At 36.3% G+C, this 16,853-nt stretch overlaps 1 protein-coding gene across 2 annotated transcripts in view; it reads left to right on the top strand.

The window, feature by feature from the left end:
• PDCD6IP (programmed cell death 6 interacting protein) overlaps positions 1-16,853 on the top strand; it is a 30,519-nt gene that overhangs the window by 4,801 nt on the left and 8,865 nt on the right. The window contains exons 2-12 of one of the 2 annotated variants that reach the window (XM_064704947.1): positions 1,507-1,561; positions 3,338-3,407; positions 6,501-6,628; positions 7,203-7,356; positions 10,511-10,611; positions 12,278-12,394; positions 13,205-13,427; positions 14,148-14,271; positions 14,896-15,073; positions 15,469-15,580; positions 16,672-16,841. In XM_064704947.1, the coding sequence (XP_064561017.1) occupies positions 1,507-1,561; positions 3,338-3,407; positions 6,501-6,628; positions 7,203-7,356; positions 10,511-10,611; positions 12,278-12,394; positions 13,205-13,427; positions 14,148-14,271; positions 14,896-15,073; positions 15,469-15,580; positions 16,672-16,841 (1,432 nt within the window). Of the gene's footprint in view, positions 1-1,506; positions 1,562-3,337; positions 3,408-6,500; positions 6,629-7,202; positions 7,357-10,510; positions 10,612-12,262; positions 12,395-13,204; positions 13,428-14,147; positions 14,272-14,895; positions 15,074-15,468; positions 15,581-16,671; positions 16,842-16,853 lie in introns of both variants that reach the window. The other variant, XM_064704945.1, reaches the window with a different exon arrangement.

Genomic DNA, 16,853 nt, shown 5'->3' with positions numbered 1-16,853 from the left:
CTTTGTGATACTATGTTAAAGCAAGTGTGTTTAGACCAGACCAGGGCAATGGAGGAAGTATATTTAAATATATAGTAGCAGTAATCTTCAGGGCTAGTTATTATTTTTAACTATACCTTTCACAAAGTTGGTAAGTTGTTTAATCTTGATAAAATTGCCATCACAGTAAATATTTGCAGACTTTTGTTTAGCCTTACAAGCAATTTCTTTCAATTCATTTATTGGTGGAAGTCCTGTTGCTGTTGCAGATTATTGTAGTTTTTGACATGGCTTGATATATTGTGTCTTAAATTGCAGTGGCTCATTTGAAGTCAGAGACCTGTAGTCTGATATACATTGGCAGATACAATTAACTGAAGGATACACTAACACTGGTTTTATTGTATATGAGTTTTGAAAATTTTTCTTGAATTTTTAATGAACGTTTATTGTCTGTACAACACAGGTCTTGTACATGCATGTCATGCCTGTATCTGTTGTGATCAATATTTAATAGTGAAAGGAGCTGGGAACAATGTTAGTTCTGTTTCATAGTCTGTGAAAACCATTACTGCAAGGTGTTTTGTATATTGGAAATACAGATTCTTTATAAAACAATTTGCACAATATAGTGTTGAGCATATAGCTGCATGGCCAGTGCTGCAGGAGGAGTATAGGAAACAGGCTTCACATGATATGTGTTCTTAGCAGTTAAAGGTTTTCATGTTCTGCATCTAGCCTGTCATGTTTAACAAATGGTGCAGGTGTAGATCGCCACTCAGGAAAACTTGGAATTCCTTACTGTTACCTGGATAGATTGGGAGGGACTGTGCTATATTCAGTACATTATCTTTCTGGCATCCTTTCCTAAACATCTTCCACTGTGACTAGTCAAAATATTGTAATGTAGAAGTTGTGGGTTTAATTCACTGTGACTACTAGAATATATTCCAATGAAAATTAAGTTTGCAACTAAAGAATTTTATCAGTGATTGGTCTCTCCAACTGGTACTGTGCAAGGCAAATGGCATCTATTTCAAAAACATTGAAATTGGGTTATAATGGTAAGATCAGGAGAGTACAGTGTAGCATGTTAATATTATCTTAAATGCTGTACCTAATTTACTTTTGCAGCATGACTTAATGTAGTCATTGTCTACTGTGTGTATACAGGGACTCCTTTGCATGGTGCCCTTGTCTAATCCACCATCCATCAGGCAGTGATACCTGGATCAGATCTCTTTGTCTGAGATCCTGTTTTACTTCCGACTGAGACAGGGTTCCCATGTTATCTGTGAAAAACTACCTCCTGCTGAACTTGCTCCTCTACTGAAAGAATCTCTTTAGACAGAAATTGTCCAGCCTGCAAATCCTCCATTTCTACAAATGAGCTTCTTAATTAATTGAGTGTAGGATTTTTGTGCCCTTCTCCCTACTTTATATGCCAGTTTAATAAACCAAAACTATTAATTTGATTTATCTAATAGCTGTGTGTTTATTTTCTGTTTTTTTTTATTTTTTTTTTAGATACTATGATCAGCTGTGTGCAATTGAACCAAAGTTTCCATTCTCTGAAAATCAGGTAAGAAGACTGCCAAACCAGTTACTGAATCATGGCACCTGTGATGTGTGACTTCAAAGCCTGTACCTAATCCTCTAACGAGTACTTTTATTGAACAAGACAGCTAATCTCTCTGAGCCTTATTTTCCTAATCTCTGTTTATTTTCTAGTTGGTGCTCACATACAGTCTGTGCTGTAACTTCACCTCTAGTGGACGTAATTGCCTTTGTTTTACAGATTGTGAAACATTTTGGCTTTGGCTAGGTGATCACTGTGGTCTAGGGCAGAAAGGATTGGGCTCTGCTGATTCCTCTTCAACTCTCTGCTTTCCAGGAAGTCTATTTCATGCTATGTTCTAAAGGATTTTAAATTCATAATTTCTATGGGAAAACCTATAGAAGTGGATGGAATCTGATCTTTGTTTTCTGAAGCAGGAGAAGTGTTTCCTTTACAACAGAATAATCCATTTAAGAGCTTATCACTTTATTCCTGCCTGTGCATGACATAGTTTTTATATAGGTAGTGTTCGTTAGGGTTTGGGGTTTTTTCTTGCCTTATTTCTTTAGAATCATGTCTCTAGAGAGACATTCAGCTGAACTTCTCCCTGTTGAAGGCTTCTTCAGGTGGAGACTGGAATAGATCTGTAGGCTCCTGTATTTTGTAGGAGAAAAGTGTGGATTTTCTTTCAATGTGTTTACAAATATGGCAGAATTTATATTTCTTTATCTACCAATCATATTTAAATGGTAATATTATGGTCAAAAAGAGAAATTTCTTCATTTCTTTCAGTCTTACAGGTTTTAAGTAATGTTAATCTGTTTCTAACTTCTACGTGAGTTTTGCATGTAGCTGCATTTGCTTGCAGCCAAGAACTGCACATTGATTTTCAGTGAGCAAATGCTTTGCTATGGTAATGTGCAAACCCTGAGACAAGGAAAACTGGAAAACTTAAGACAGCAAGATCTGCATGTCTGTGAACTGTTCCACCTAAAGGGAGAAATAGTCAGTGGAAGCAGCAATGCAGCTGGGGACCAGAACATCTTGAACTTTACTCTTGCACTAGCACTGCTGCTAGAGGAAAATACACTCTCAGTACTGTAGCTCCTTCTGAAGTGATTCTCCCCAAGCACTTTAAACTGAGGAAGTTTGCCATCTTTTCTGGTTTGATACCAGTTGCCTACAATTACTTGATCAGATGAAAAAGGAATTGAATTGTGGAACTTGTCAGCAGATTCAATGAAGTGTTTGCATTGCTTCTGAAGTGTATGCTGGAAGTATAAATAAAACACACTGTTTCTACCTCCATTCTCTTTCCTGAGGGCATTTTCTGATAATGCTGCTATTGAATTCAATCATAATAATGAGTGGATTTTGGTATTTCACAACAGCTCCAAATACACAGATAATTTGGCACACTGGAAACTGCCTGATTGGGTGGTTTCTTTAAACTGTGATTATACCAACCCAACAGGCTTACTGGAAGAAGAGCATCTTGTTCAGAAAAAGATTTATCTGTTGCTCAGACCACAAACAGAGCTGAAAAATGATTCTGACAATTTCTGTCTTGTCTACTTGAAATGTTTTGAGCAAACTAACAGAAAGGAAAAAATGTAGCATAATTTTGTTTTGAATACTTCTTGATGATTTCCTGCAACTTCCAGAATGTTTGTAATGTTCCAAGAAGTAAATGAAAGGTTTTATGCAATTAGAATATAAGGACTAAATAAATAGATTTGGGGTATTTTAAGGTTATATTTGATTTTAGAGGTAAAGATCTTTGTTTTTCACAATTTCCAGGTCTGTGTAACATTTACATGGAAAGATGCTTTTGACAAAGGATCGCTTTTTGGAGGATCTGCCAAACTGGGTACGTGAATGTAGCAAAAAACCCAAGTATTAATGATACTAAACTTTGAGAATGTTTTTATGTAGTTGAATTAATGTCTTTCTAGCATTCTGAACGTAGCTTTCAAGTTTCAACATAGAATTCAGCTGTATTGGTAACGGATTAATAACTTCTTTAACATTGATAATGAACATGTAAGCACCATGCAAAGAATTTTTACAAAATTGAGATTTTATATTAGATTTCCAGAGGCACAAATAGATGTGCAGTCTGATAATAGTTGTACTGTCTGCTTCTCAGATGTCTTCTGGGAACAACTCCAGTTGATACTAATCAGAATTGTTCATGTTAACATTAAGATCCAGTAGATTTTGGGTAATGCAGCTCTTCCTGTTCTAAATGAGTAAGATGAAGAGTGCTTAGGAGTGAGTGAGTCCACTCCAGAAGAGGAATGATGGTAGCTGACTAGTTCAGTAACCTAGTCTTGATACCACATTTTCAAGAGAATAGAATTATTTCCCTGTGCTCCAAAATTACTCTTCTATCACTTGTTTTTGAAATATTTTCATACAGATTTAAACACTTGGGAAAAAAAAAAGTTGTATTTTTTTCTCATGAACATAACGAGTTTGAGTCTGATTTGTTTAGTCATAGAGGGACAATCCTGCACACAAATTCAGGGTTACTTGCCAGTATAGAAGTAAGCCTAAATCCTTTGAGTGAGTGAGGAGTGGTTCAGTTGTGTGTCATCATTTTTTAGTATTTCTATTTATACCTAAGTGTTCATCATGATCAGCATTGCAAGATGACCATGGCAATTTTGAAGTTCCAGACAAAGCCTGAAAAAGATGTTTGAACTTTACTCTGGTTTTATTTTTATTAAAGTTTTTTCCTGCTTTATACAGTTCTCTGTTAGCAACTACTGGAAATCTTTGCAGTTTCCTATGTTCTGAATACACATGCTAACAGTTGCACTTGTGTAAACTATATCTGTAACAACACACCTATGCCTACCTATGCATACTCAGATGATCTTTGCTTTCTGTTCCAACTGTTCTAAGAAGTCCTGGATAATTGGAAACCTTCCTGGAGATGCTTTGGTTTTTTTCTCAGAATTTGGCTTGTTCTTTCTTCTTTGGCCTAATATTTAATGAGGATTGAATCTATTTCTTTGTAAAGAAATTCAGAAATGTTTAATTATGATGGAAACATAGTCTGTGAATCACTAGAGATCTGTAATAATTGTGAGAAAAAAACCAGTAACCATAACAATGATGATTACCGTAAGAATTTGAATAAATGTGATGTTACTGCAGCTTGAGGAAGCTTGCTTGTCTGCAGGTTAATTATATGCTAGTCTAAATAATCTGTGAGGTAGATGGCCAAAAATTTATGCAGCAGTCTGTGTCAAATATCAAAGAAGTTTTTAACTGAGATGTGAGTAATGCTCAGTTAACAAACAATGGGATTAGGGTCATTTTGAAACTTTGAAGCAGATCTTGGTGGGAAGAAATTAACAAAAAGATATCAGAATTGGTGGTGAGATTTCTCAGTGTAAAGCAAATTTATCAGTAATCCAGGAAGAAAAATTTCTCTTGACTTCTAAGAGGAGTTTCCAGATAGAAATTCAGCATAAAACTCCTGAGATGTCTGTGGCAATAAGATGCAGGGATGCAAATTGAGAGTTCTGGCTCTTGCTGTGGTGCTGGGCTGTTTGCTTCCCACCTTCCCCTGGATCCCAAGTCTGTATCACAGTGGTAGCTGACAGATACTGTGACTGCTTGAAAAGTGGCTGAGTTCACAGCATGACACATCATCTGAAATATATTGACTAAGTTAATAGGTAGTGCTGGAAACAGATGAGTCTGTGGAAAATCTGTATTGCTGTAGTAAATCACACTTGTGGTGTGGTCCAGAGTATAAAGTAATTCTGCACTTCAGAAACTTTCAAGTCATGTTTTCTGTCCTGTCTTGAGTTTTAGTTTTTTCCAAGTCTAAACAACTTTTGTCCAAGTTCAAGACCTTACTCTTAGAAAAATTCTGGAAAATAAACTTAGAGAAGGGAGATGATCTAGGTAAAATAGTGACTGTGACAGTGTAACTCAGAAAAAAGTGGAGAAAATGGCATGTCAGATTTAGGCTTGCTTGCTGAAAACTTGGTGCAGGTTAGTGAGCACTAACATAGAAGCTTCAGAGAGGTGTTAGATAAATATGTAGCTGTTTAAGGAGGCTGGATGTCAGTGAAATGAAAGAAATGTACATCTTGAGTACCTTCATGTTTTAATGATAACTGTACCTGGGTTTGTGAAATTGAAAATTCAGTAGTTGTCCCTCCTGTATTCTCCAGGAGGACTGTCTAGATGCTTTTTGACACTGGTAGGAACTATTATCTACAGTATTTGTTTTTTTCAAGCACTTTCCTAGGGCATCTAACCTTTTGAAAGCAATTAATATTCAAAATGGTTCCAGTTCAGGTATTTCTAGTTTCAGAAGTGTGGGCTCCATCCTCTGGGCTGAAGAAGTACTGCAGGAATAGCTTTGAGCAGTCTACACTGCTGCCTAGTGAGATCAAGTTTTAACTAAGTAAATCCTTAACTGTTTCAGTACATGTATAAAGAAGATATTTCTCAGCATTTTCAGCCTGAAACAATAGCTTTAAAAGTGAAAATTTCCCTACATTTAAGTAAATAGAAAACAGAAAATGTCCTTGTAATTGGTCAGTTATTGCAAAGTGATTAATGTGTGGAAGTTCATATTTCAGATGACCACTTGGTAATCAATACTTCAAGAGCCAAAAGGCTGCACTCTAGTTAGAAAGACTTGGAAATTATTTTGAATACATTTTCATGCTACTGCTTTTATGTTTAGTGTTGCTTTCTGTAGTTGCTCACATGGAAACATTTTGTGGTAGTACTAAATTAGACTTTACAGTCTTCAGATTGAGGATGGCTTCAGCTTAAAAAGTTCAGTGGGATTGGGGTTTTGTTTGTTTGTTTTTACTTGAAACTGTTGGTACCTTTACTGATAAGAGTACTGTTGGCCTCGTGTGTAGGATGCTAGAGAACTGAAGTTTATTTTCTTAACAGTCTGGCTAACTGTCTGTCTTGCCTGCAGCTCTGGCAAGTTTGGGATATGAGAAGACCTGTGTTTTGTTCAACTGTGGAGCATTGGCAAGCCAGATTGCAGCAGAACAGAATCTGGATAATGATGAAGGACTAAAAGCTGCAGCTAAGCACTATCAGGTACAGAGGCTCCCTGCTTCTGCTTATGAATTCAGAATTTGTATTGTTAAAACATCAAACAAGTATCTCTCAATTTTAAAACTATATGTTAAAATATATATGTACATATTTTCCTGCTCTTAATTGCAAAGATGGATTGGCTGTGTACCTTGTCTTGTGACATATTTGTTTATCATATTTGGAGGATATAATTCTATAGAGTTCCGCATTCTCCTTCCTTCAAGTGAATTGGTAGCTAAACCTTCAGCTTAGGATTTAATAATTTTAGCTAGTATAAATCTTAGTTTTCACAAGTATTAGAGTAATAATCTCTTATGTCTTTCTGGAATGCATTAAAATCTTAGGCTGTTAGGTGTAACCTATATACCATTATTTACAGTCTGTTATGATAATGGTCTCATTGTAAGTGGCTACAAGAACAAGAGGTCACAAGAGGTTGTTTTTAGTGACTAAACAATAAATGGGAGACCATACATCAAAGAAACTTTAAAAAAAAATTATATGTATTGTATTTGTTAGTGGGAAAATGCAAATGAAAAGAATGGGTGATAATATATTATTTTGTTTTATTTAGTTTGCTAGTGGTGCTTTTCAACACATTAAAGACACAGTTTTGTCAGCCTTGAATCGAGAACCTACAGTGGACATCTCTCCAGACACAGTTGGGACTCTCAGTCTTATTATGCTGGCTCAAGCCCAAGAAGTCTTTTTTTTGAAAGCGACAAGAGGTATACTTTAGTTTTTGTCTTGTATATTTAAGGGCATATTACAACTTGTCCCAAAACTTTAGAAGTGTTTTAAGTTACTAAGAGCCTGACAAGGGTGTTTCAGAAGTTTTTATGTTTGCCTTTTCTGATCCTTCCCATGCTCCTTGCAGGTCATTAAACACAAAATACAGATGTCCCTTAAGAATTTGTCTTAGGTTCACCTGACAGTGCAGTTTTCCTGTCTGCTTTTTTATGTTCTTCATCTTTACAAATGATATTACTGAATTATATTTTTTCCCTTTCCCCCTTGAAGACAAAAGACTCTCTGAAATAACTGAGAGTACTAAAAGTGGGGCATAAGGGGTTTTGCAAGTACTCCCCTATTTCTCTGTCTAGGGAGCGATTTCACAAGAATTTAGAAAGAAATGCCTGTGCTAGAAACCAATGAGATTTTCTAAGAGTTGAAGGGAAACAAATTCTGTTTGGTTGCTCCTGCTTTTAACAGAGAAGCTCTTTGACCAGTTCTTTTAGAATGACCAGTTGATCTCGGAAAGGGAAATTCTGCTGGTAGAACAACAAATAGTTTCCCTGGATATTAAGGGTTGATTGTGAAATACACTTTCAAAGTCTAGCTATCTTAACACCACTATTAGAGAACTAGGCTTCAAAGAAATTTTCCGTGGAATGGTACTAAATTACAAAATTTCTTACTCTTCTGCTCTTCTCTCTTTGTTCAGAAAAAGTTCTTCATCTAGAAGCTAAGGACATAGAGGTCAAATGCAATTGCCCACAAATGGTTCTCTCTCCTGACATTATTTGGAATACTTTGGAGGAAGACTTGGGTTATCTGAACTGTGATGTTTCTTGTCTTCATAGGGAAGATACCTGAAAACTCTTGTAGCCTTTCTGTCTTTAGGAGAAGCTCAACAAGAAACTGTAGTCTTTCAGCCAGCTGATAAATTATGTTTGTTCTTTATCATGCTGGTAGGAGTAGTAGTATTTTAGTCTCTGACTGTTTGGATACTGCTTTGAAATAAATTAATACAACAAATGCCCAAAATGTTTGCTTCAGGAACGGAGCAGGCGCTTCCTTCATTTTGCATGACAAATAGATTGTCATTGTCTCGATTTCTTCTTTTCCAACCCATGAAAAAGACGAAACAAGGTTAATCCAAATCCCAGGTGTGCACAGTGACCTGAAGATTTTTGTGATTACTCCTAAGACCACAACTCTGACAGTGTTTTAAAGACAGTAAGGTTAATAATCATCTGATTATAAAGGCTGTAGATTTTGCTGTATTTAGGTTCATTTCTCTGGGGGGAAAGACATTTTCTGAAGAATCATGATTGACAACATGATTACCTTCAAAAACCTGTTTTTCAAGCGCAAATCCTTCAAAGTTAGATCTCAAAACAGAAATTAAGCTTCTTGCTGCATTGACTATTTACCTTACTTGGAATTTTCTAGGCTTTCTCTCATGTGAGATAGTCCATTTATCAGCTTACCAGCTAAAATGATATTTCTGATAGAACTGAGTTTATTTAGAAGTTAAAAGAAAGTGGAAGTGTTGGCAAAAGCCAAATTGGTCAGTCATAACTAACTTCATTACATAACTACCGGCCAGTTATTTTAATTTCTGAGCCTTTCCTAATGTTTTCTTTAATTGTCTTTAAGTCTGAACAAGTTTGCTGTTCTGAATCAAGTCTTACATTGTAACTGCAATATTTTAAAGATACCTGAGTAAAAACTAAAGCTTCTGATGGTGAAAGATACGTTCTGAGTTGTCTGCGTGGACAGATGAGTCTCCTCTAACATTTTCCTCGTTAATGGAAATGTAGTTAGTATAGCAGTATTTTTCTTTTCTTAATGGTCCAACTATAGGAAGGAAGAGGCAACTACTGCATGTTTGGTGGGGCTAGAAAGGAAGTTATTTAGGTTTTTTGTGTGGTTTGTACTGCACCAGACACGAACATTCTAGCAAAGATGAAAGGTAATATATCTCATAAGCTACTTTCTCTCAGCTTGTCCTCTAAATCCTGTTCTGCAGTGAAAAGATCTTCCTGGCATACCTTAAACATGTTTACTTCATAGAAGCTGAATATAGTATATCACTGCTCATGTCTGAAATCTTGTAGATAGATGTGCAAGTATGCTGGTATGAGCAGGCCACTTAGGAATTCTTTTGGTTAAATTTTGGCAGATAAACATACTCTGGAGAATTCCTAATCTCCCATAGTCCACAGTCATGCTTATCAGTATGTCAGTACCTAAGGTCACTGGGTGCTTCTTTCTAAGGGCAGCTATTTAGAGTGGACAGCCAGTGTTTGCATTGATTGCCTGCCTTATCTTGAAAGGCTGAATTGCTAGTGCAGGCCAGAGGTTATCTTTATCTCTTTTATAAAAGGAGATAATCTCCAGCCTGCACTAGCAATAGTGCATATCTCCTGTATAAAAGGAGATAGAGAGCTGCAGAATGTTCCAATTCTAGCAGCTTTGGCTTCAGGAGCAGGATGAGGATATGAGGCAGGGGATGCCACAGCAGATAGGCACATGCACTGATAGGAAGAAGGGGATATGACTTTGAGGAGCTGTGGTTATTTATGTCTAGGAGTGGTGTTTCTATATTTGCTGTAAGCTGACAGTGGTGTGGACTGCAATGGAAATGACCAGTCCCTTCCCTATTGCAGCTTTTCAGAGTCCTGACATGGAACTGGGTTAGGAACAGATCCTGCTGAAAATAAAACCTATTTTGTTAACTAAATTTCAGCTAAATTCCTTGACTATTGGTGCACAAGTGCTTGTGCTGGCACTAGGAAGGGCTGGGAGCAAGCTGTGAGAGTTATGAGTGGGACTGTTGTGGCTTTTATTGGCAGCTTGCTGTTGGTTTGAGGTAAAGTATCACTATTAATCCTGCATAAATGCTTGCAGCTGCCAAAAGATTTCTTGTACAACTGACTGAACCTTGGGTGTCATAATTAATGTAGAAATCCTGGAAACTGCTGCTGGATATCGAGAGGGAAGAATGGGATCCCACCTTTGAGTTGTAATGTAAAGCTTTAAATGTACACTTTAAACAGCAATAACTGCATTTTAAGATTAAATAATCGCCTGTTCAATTGTAAAATGTATGATTGTCTTAGTTGTTCTTTGGTTTTTTTCTTGTTCTCCCCACAGATAAAATGAAAGATGCTATCATAGCTAAACTAGCAAATCAAGCTGCAGATTACTATGGTGATGCTTACAAACAGTGTCAATATAAAGATACTTTGCCCAAGGTTAGTAACTCATGGAAATAATGTGGGACATGTTGTTATTGTGAGTAACTGTTATTGGTTACAGTGTACTTACTGAAAGACACTTAAAATGTGTATTCTCAAGCTACTTTCAAGGAAAATGAATTTGAAAAACTGTGAAGAATCGAGGGGGCAAAAGAGTGTGGGGTTTTTTTAATAAGTAAGATCTTATTACATGAAGTGCATTTATTTGTAATGCATTTCATTAAAGTAAACTTGAAATGGTTATGGTGTTATTTAGAGATGCATTGTTAGAACTTAATGCCTTACTAAATCTGTTTTCAAACTAACACTTTCTATTTGGACTTAATTGGCTTTTTAGTCTCAGTGTTTCCATGTGAAATTTGCTCTCATGTTGAGTACAGCATGAATACAGAGGTACTGTTCCCTGACCTGTTAGTGACAAACATGACTGGAAGTCGGTGTGTGTCTTCTGCCTGCCTTATCTTGCACTGACCCAAAGCAATCTTGATACTTGTAAAACATCCCAATTTAATCTTGACTGGTGATTTGAATGCTGTTGGTTTTGGAAGAGGTAGAAAGATCTTTCTCATGTTCCTTGAATGTTTCCCACATAGGTGTTATGTTCGTGATGATTTTGACAGGCAGTGAGATATAATACAGCCATTGCATTATGTTTTGTTGCTGTTTCCTTTCTAAGCTGTAGATCTGCTCCTTGTTCCAGTTGCAAAGTAATCTGTCAAGTGAGGTTATTTGCAAGAGCATAGGGTTTGCTGCTTAACACCAGCTCTGAGAACAGTTCCATGTTTAGGAGCGTGCCGTGAAGGCTCATTGGATGTGTTGAACTCCAGTGGCAAGGCCTTTGAGACAGCTTTGTCTTCCAAATTTACCCTTTTTTTAATGGTATTTTTTCATCTCTGGGGGAGCAGCAAATTTGCAGAACTGTGAAGAGGCAGGTCTTTGTATACTGAGGTCTTTAAAACATCACTCTGGTTTTCCAGTGCTGCTTGATTTAAGAAATAAAACAGTAAGGCCAAATCCTTGATCTAAGACCATGTCTGTACTGTGCGCTGCAGCGTAATGTTTTCTTCATGTCTTGGTTGGTACTCCTGCAAAGATAAGTGCACTTATATAAAGTCTAAAAATAACTTTTAAGTTGCTTTCCATGTCAGTAGTTACTGGTCTTCTTTATTTGTTCTTTCATAATTGTAGTTGCTTTCTTGATAGGCCTGCTGCTGTTTTAAGTGTAATTACTTTGTTTAATTAAAAAACCAATCAAACCAAAAAACCCCTAGAAGACCTATCTTTCCACCCACCTCCATTTCTTAAGAACACTGTCTTGGCTTTGTCTGGGGGTATTTGGATGTGTTCTTGCAACTGTCCTTTCTACTACATGCATGCATTTCTTATCTTTGAAGTAAATGTTGTGACTTCATGGCTTGGATTTAAATCATAGTTCATTTAAAATCATGAACACCAAGAATTTTGCAACAGCAGATTAAAAAAAAAATTCAATCCATGCAAAGCCACATATCTCTGACATTTACCTCTAATGTTTTAACCTATCTAAACCATTAATTGGGTGAATCTAATTTCCTTTTCTTCTTCCTTTTTCTTCCTGCATCCCATGTTGTCTGTGGTGGTTATTGTGGTTGGACTTTCCCCTGGTCAGTATTTTTATTTCCAGGAGGTGTTTCCTGTTCTGGCTGCAAAGCACTGCATTATGCAGGCCAATGCAGAATATCATCAATCTATCCTGGCAAAACAACAGAAGAAATTTGGTGAAGAAATTGGGAGGTTACAGGTGAGTAACTTTCTTCTCAGAAAAATATGGAAAAACTTTTAATCCTGGAAAGCTGGGTTGGAGTTCTGAAATCCAAATAACTAAGAATGAAATGTATTCACAAATTGTTGAGCATGCTTATCACATGAATTGAATTATTATCAGCTGCAAAGATAAAAGTCACCTCTCTAAATTTTGTAAAGATGGGTTTTAGTGATTTTTGGGCAATATGATTCTGCTTGACATGTTAACACTTTATCTTAGTGTTTGCATAAGCTTTATATCTAAGTACAGCTAATATGACAGATTTGTTGATAAATTTTCCTATGTAATGTTATTAAAAATCCCCCAAAGGTTAAAATTCTTCTGATCTATACCTAGTTCTTTTGCTGATATCCTGCTTTAAATCCGAGTAATTTTAAAAAATTGTACAAACAGTTCTCTTTTTAGTCGTTATAGTTTTTTTCCCCATATATTTTTTCTAGAGGGACTCAGATGTTGTAATAAATAAGCTCATCTCCTGTTTTAAATACAGTGGAGAAAAAAATGCTAAAATGAGCTACTTCCTTTAAGTCCGTGGAAATTTATTTTTGGAAAATGATTATATGAAATGCTACTAGTGAAGATCCATGTGCACTGTGTATCTTCTGATATGCAAGAAATTTGACAGACATGAGGTGATTGTGTTGACATCTTGAAAGTTGCTGTTATGCGTTTGTCAACTTCATGCAGGATGGAGCTTGAAACTTCTTTTTTGTATGCTCATCTGTTTTCTTAATATGAAAGGGAGAAAGAAAATTTATTATTTTAACTGTATTTATTTTATTTTAGCATGCAGCAGATTTGGTGAAAACGGTGGCATCTCGCTACGATGAATACATAAACGTTAAAGATCTGGTTGACAAAATCAACCGTGCACTCGCAGCTGCCAAGAAAGACAATGACTTCATTTACCATGACCGGGTTCCTGACCTGAAAGATTTGGAGCCCATTGGAAAAGCCAGTCTTGTGAAGTCTACTCCAGTTGTTGTTCCACTCAGTCAGAAATTCACTGGTAAGCAAAGTGTGTGGAGTGCACAGGGTAATTGTTACCTTGTGAAACACTTGATCAACAAAGTTCATTTGTACCATGCAAAAATAAACATTTACTTTTTGCATTCTGTTAAGGGTACCGCTGTGTTTTTGAAACTGCTGTTTTTCTTCTCCAGGCTGTTGTTGTTTTTCTTGATGATAAGTGTAATAAAGCACAGGTTGAAAATTCTTACCTGAAATGTACAATCCTCTTAAAGATCTTTATAAGATTTTCTCAGCAGTTGTATTTTCTATATTAAACCAGTCTTTTTAATTTTAGAAGGAAAAGTTTTGTAGGCGACAGTACCAAGTTAACTAACCTTGTTGCTGGTCTCCTATAAAGTTGAAAAATTTCAGTTCTACAGATGAGTTGTGAAAAATTTCTCTTAACTTTCTCATGTTTTTCCTTTAATGAAACAAAATTAGAAATGAAGCCTTAAGGCAAATCTAATTGGTAACCCTACAATTGGTGTAAATATATTGTCTTTAAATTATCTCGAACTCAATTCAGCCTTAAAAACTGAAATATAAAGGCCTTTAAAAATAGATTTTTGTTTTTAAGACATCTTGGGGAATAGGTGAAAAGTATCTTAAACTGTTTAGGTCAGTCTCTGTAGTACAATATGTACAAAAAAGCTGTTAAGGTGTTTGTGCTTTTAGTTTCATAATGCTGCTTGTGTAATTTATACTACTCTAATTGCAGACCTGTTTGAGAAGATGGTTCCATTGCAAGTGCAACAGTCTGTGAGTGTTTATAACCAGAGGAAGGCAGACCTGGTAAACAGGTCAATAGCCCAGATGAGAGAAGCCACAAATCTGGCAAATGGGTAAATATGGCTTCTTGTTAAGTTTCTCAAGTGAGGCTTGTGAGCCCTGGGTGCCTTGTAGTCTGCAGATATCCAGATTATAGCAGTGTTTTTTTGTTAATGTATGCTAGGCTGGCAAATTTAAACCATAACAGGGGGATTTAGAACTATTTTTCTGTACGTGTTAAATCTGAAAGCTCATTAAAAACAAGTAGTATTTATTTTTCTGCCATCTTCCCCTATTTTTTAGGAGTCCAATACTTGGTCAGAACCAGTACCATTAATCTAGAAGGATTTTCATATTCCAGTGGTCATTAAAAAAAAAAAGTTCTTTAAAATAAATAATTATGAAAAAGTTGTACCAATCTGAGAGATATCAATGTAACTTAAAGCAGTTGTTTCTTTTGTCTACCAGTCATTGCCTAAAATGTTTGCTATGTTTTGTAAGTGCTAAAAGGCTAGGATTTCTTTAGCTTTTTAAGAGCTTTGAAATGTATTTTTAGTGAGATGTATGTTTGAAATTTCAGCCCAGGCATACATTGCACTCCATTTCCATTGTAATTGACTGTGTGATTGTTTATTTGTTTAGATGGCAGTGTTATTTTCAGATTAAAAGTTGTTTATTTAATACATTTACATTTTCAGTGTGTTGGCTTCCCTCAATCTTCCTGCTGCTATTGAAGACGTGTCTGGCGATACTGTTCCTCAGTCTATTTTGAACAAGTCTAAGTCTGTGATTGAGCAGGGGGGAATTCAGACTGTTGATCAGCTGATCAAAGATCTGCCCGAGCTGCTGCAAAGGAACAAAGAAATTCTAGATGAAGTAAGCCCAAAACCCACTACACTAAAGCATTCTTAAAATACATCTCCACCGAATGCTTTAAATCACAGTAGAAAAAGTGCATAATTATTCAAATGCTTGTAACTTTAATAACACTTTCAAAGTATGCTATTTAAGTGTTTAGCTCATACAAAAACTATGCTGTCACATGTGGATGTTTCCTTACAAATATTTTCTTTTTAAAAAAGTTGGTGGAGTTCTAAAGAGGATTCTAAAGAAATAGCAGTGATTTGTCCCTTTCATGCCTGTTTTTTATTTGTCAAATTATATTTTAAAAGAATGTATAGGCAGTTTTTGTTTTCTACACTAGCTACATATTTTGAAGCTATTTTGTGTTTAAAACAGCTCATAATGCATGTAACATTTTACTCTTGCAGTCTCTGAGATTATTAGATGAAGAAGAAGCTACAGACAATGACCTGCGAGCAAAATTCAAAGAACGCTGGCAGAGAACACCATCCAATGAACTCTATAAGCCTCTGAGGGCAGGTAAAGTCCATGTTTCATGCTTTGGGTTCTAAAGATGTGCAGAGTGTGAATTAAAGTAGGTTTCAGTGCTCTGATATTATCTATAAGTACACAAATATCAGTTTGAGGCAGGTTATGCCAAAATATTTTGATTGCAATCTGCAGTGTTACTTGGAGCTGAAAGAGGATGTGACAGCAGGGAATTTGATGTGCTTTTGCACTTCTGGTGTGTATGTGCATGTTGCATATAGGTAAAGTCTTATGAAATAAGGGTCTTGTTGCCCTTGTAAATCATGGCTCAGGCTACTTAGGCTAAGTAGAGGGGAACTCTGGGAGGGTGACTCAGCTGGAATAGGGGTAGAGAGACATGAGAGATGTGCTGCATGATTGCCACATGTCCACATCATGGTGTATGGGGCTGATTGACTTGGGCTTGTTGTGCCTTAAAAGTATATAAACTGATAACTGGCTAACTGCTTAAAAAGGCTTAGTTTTTGCAATAAAGCAGCTCTTCTTTGCACTGTCTGGGGACTCTGAGTCACTTTGCTTCATACATGTGCATGCTAAAGTTTCAGAAAGCAAGTGAAATGAAAATTGTCTGCCCTCCTAAGGATCTAGTTTCAATTGCCTCTTCAATACGTCAACGTATTTTACTTTGTCAACATATTTTTTTTTCCATCCATGTGTTGTCTCTTTAATTTGATGGGGTTTTTTTATTTTTTCCCCAGCAGTTAGGTCAAACTATTTAAAACCACCACTATATCATGCTTTCTGTGTACCTAATATGTGTTGTCTTTGGAAGTTAACAAGGGACTGATACCACTGACTTGGTCTTGTGAAGTTACAGAGGTTTAAATCGGTAGAGTAGCTCAAAGCAGTATTTATTCATATACCTTTGTATGCTTCATGGGAGAATTGTTACAGGTGCCTAGTTTATGCACTTTTTAAAACATAATTTGGAAGGTTAAGTTTATATAAAAGTCTTACATATTGTGCAGTTTTATAAAAATGTATGATGGCTTGCTGAAAAGCACAAAAACTGCTCAGGTGCAAGATTGGATGGAGCAAATTTTGAAATGATATAAACTCTTTTTTTTTCCTCCTGCCCCCAGAGGGAGCCAATTACCATAATATTTTGAATAAAGCTGTGCAAGCAGATGGGCAGGTGAAGGAGCGCTATCAGACCCACCGGGATACGATTGCACTTCTGTGTAAGCCAGAGGCAGAGCTCAACGCAGCCATACCTTCTGCCAACCCAGCCAAAACACTACAGGGAAATGAGGTAAAGCAGTGA

The sequence above is a fragment of the Zonotrichia leucophrys genome, chromosome 2 (genome assembly GCF_028769735.1).
Source record: "Zonotrichia leucophrys gambelii isolate GWCS_2022_RI chromosome 2, RI_Zleu_2.0, whole genome shotgun sequence".
Lineage (NCBI taxonomy): Eukaryota > Metazoa > Chordata > Aves > Passeriformes > Passerellidae > Zonotrichia > Zonotrichia leucophrys.
The sequence above is the reverse complement of the archived record's forward strand: the minus strand, read 5'-3'. Positions and strand labels throughout refer to the sequence as shown.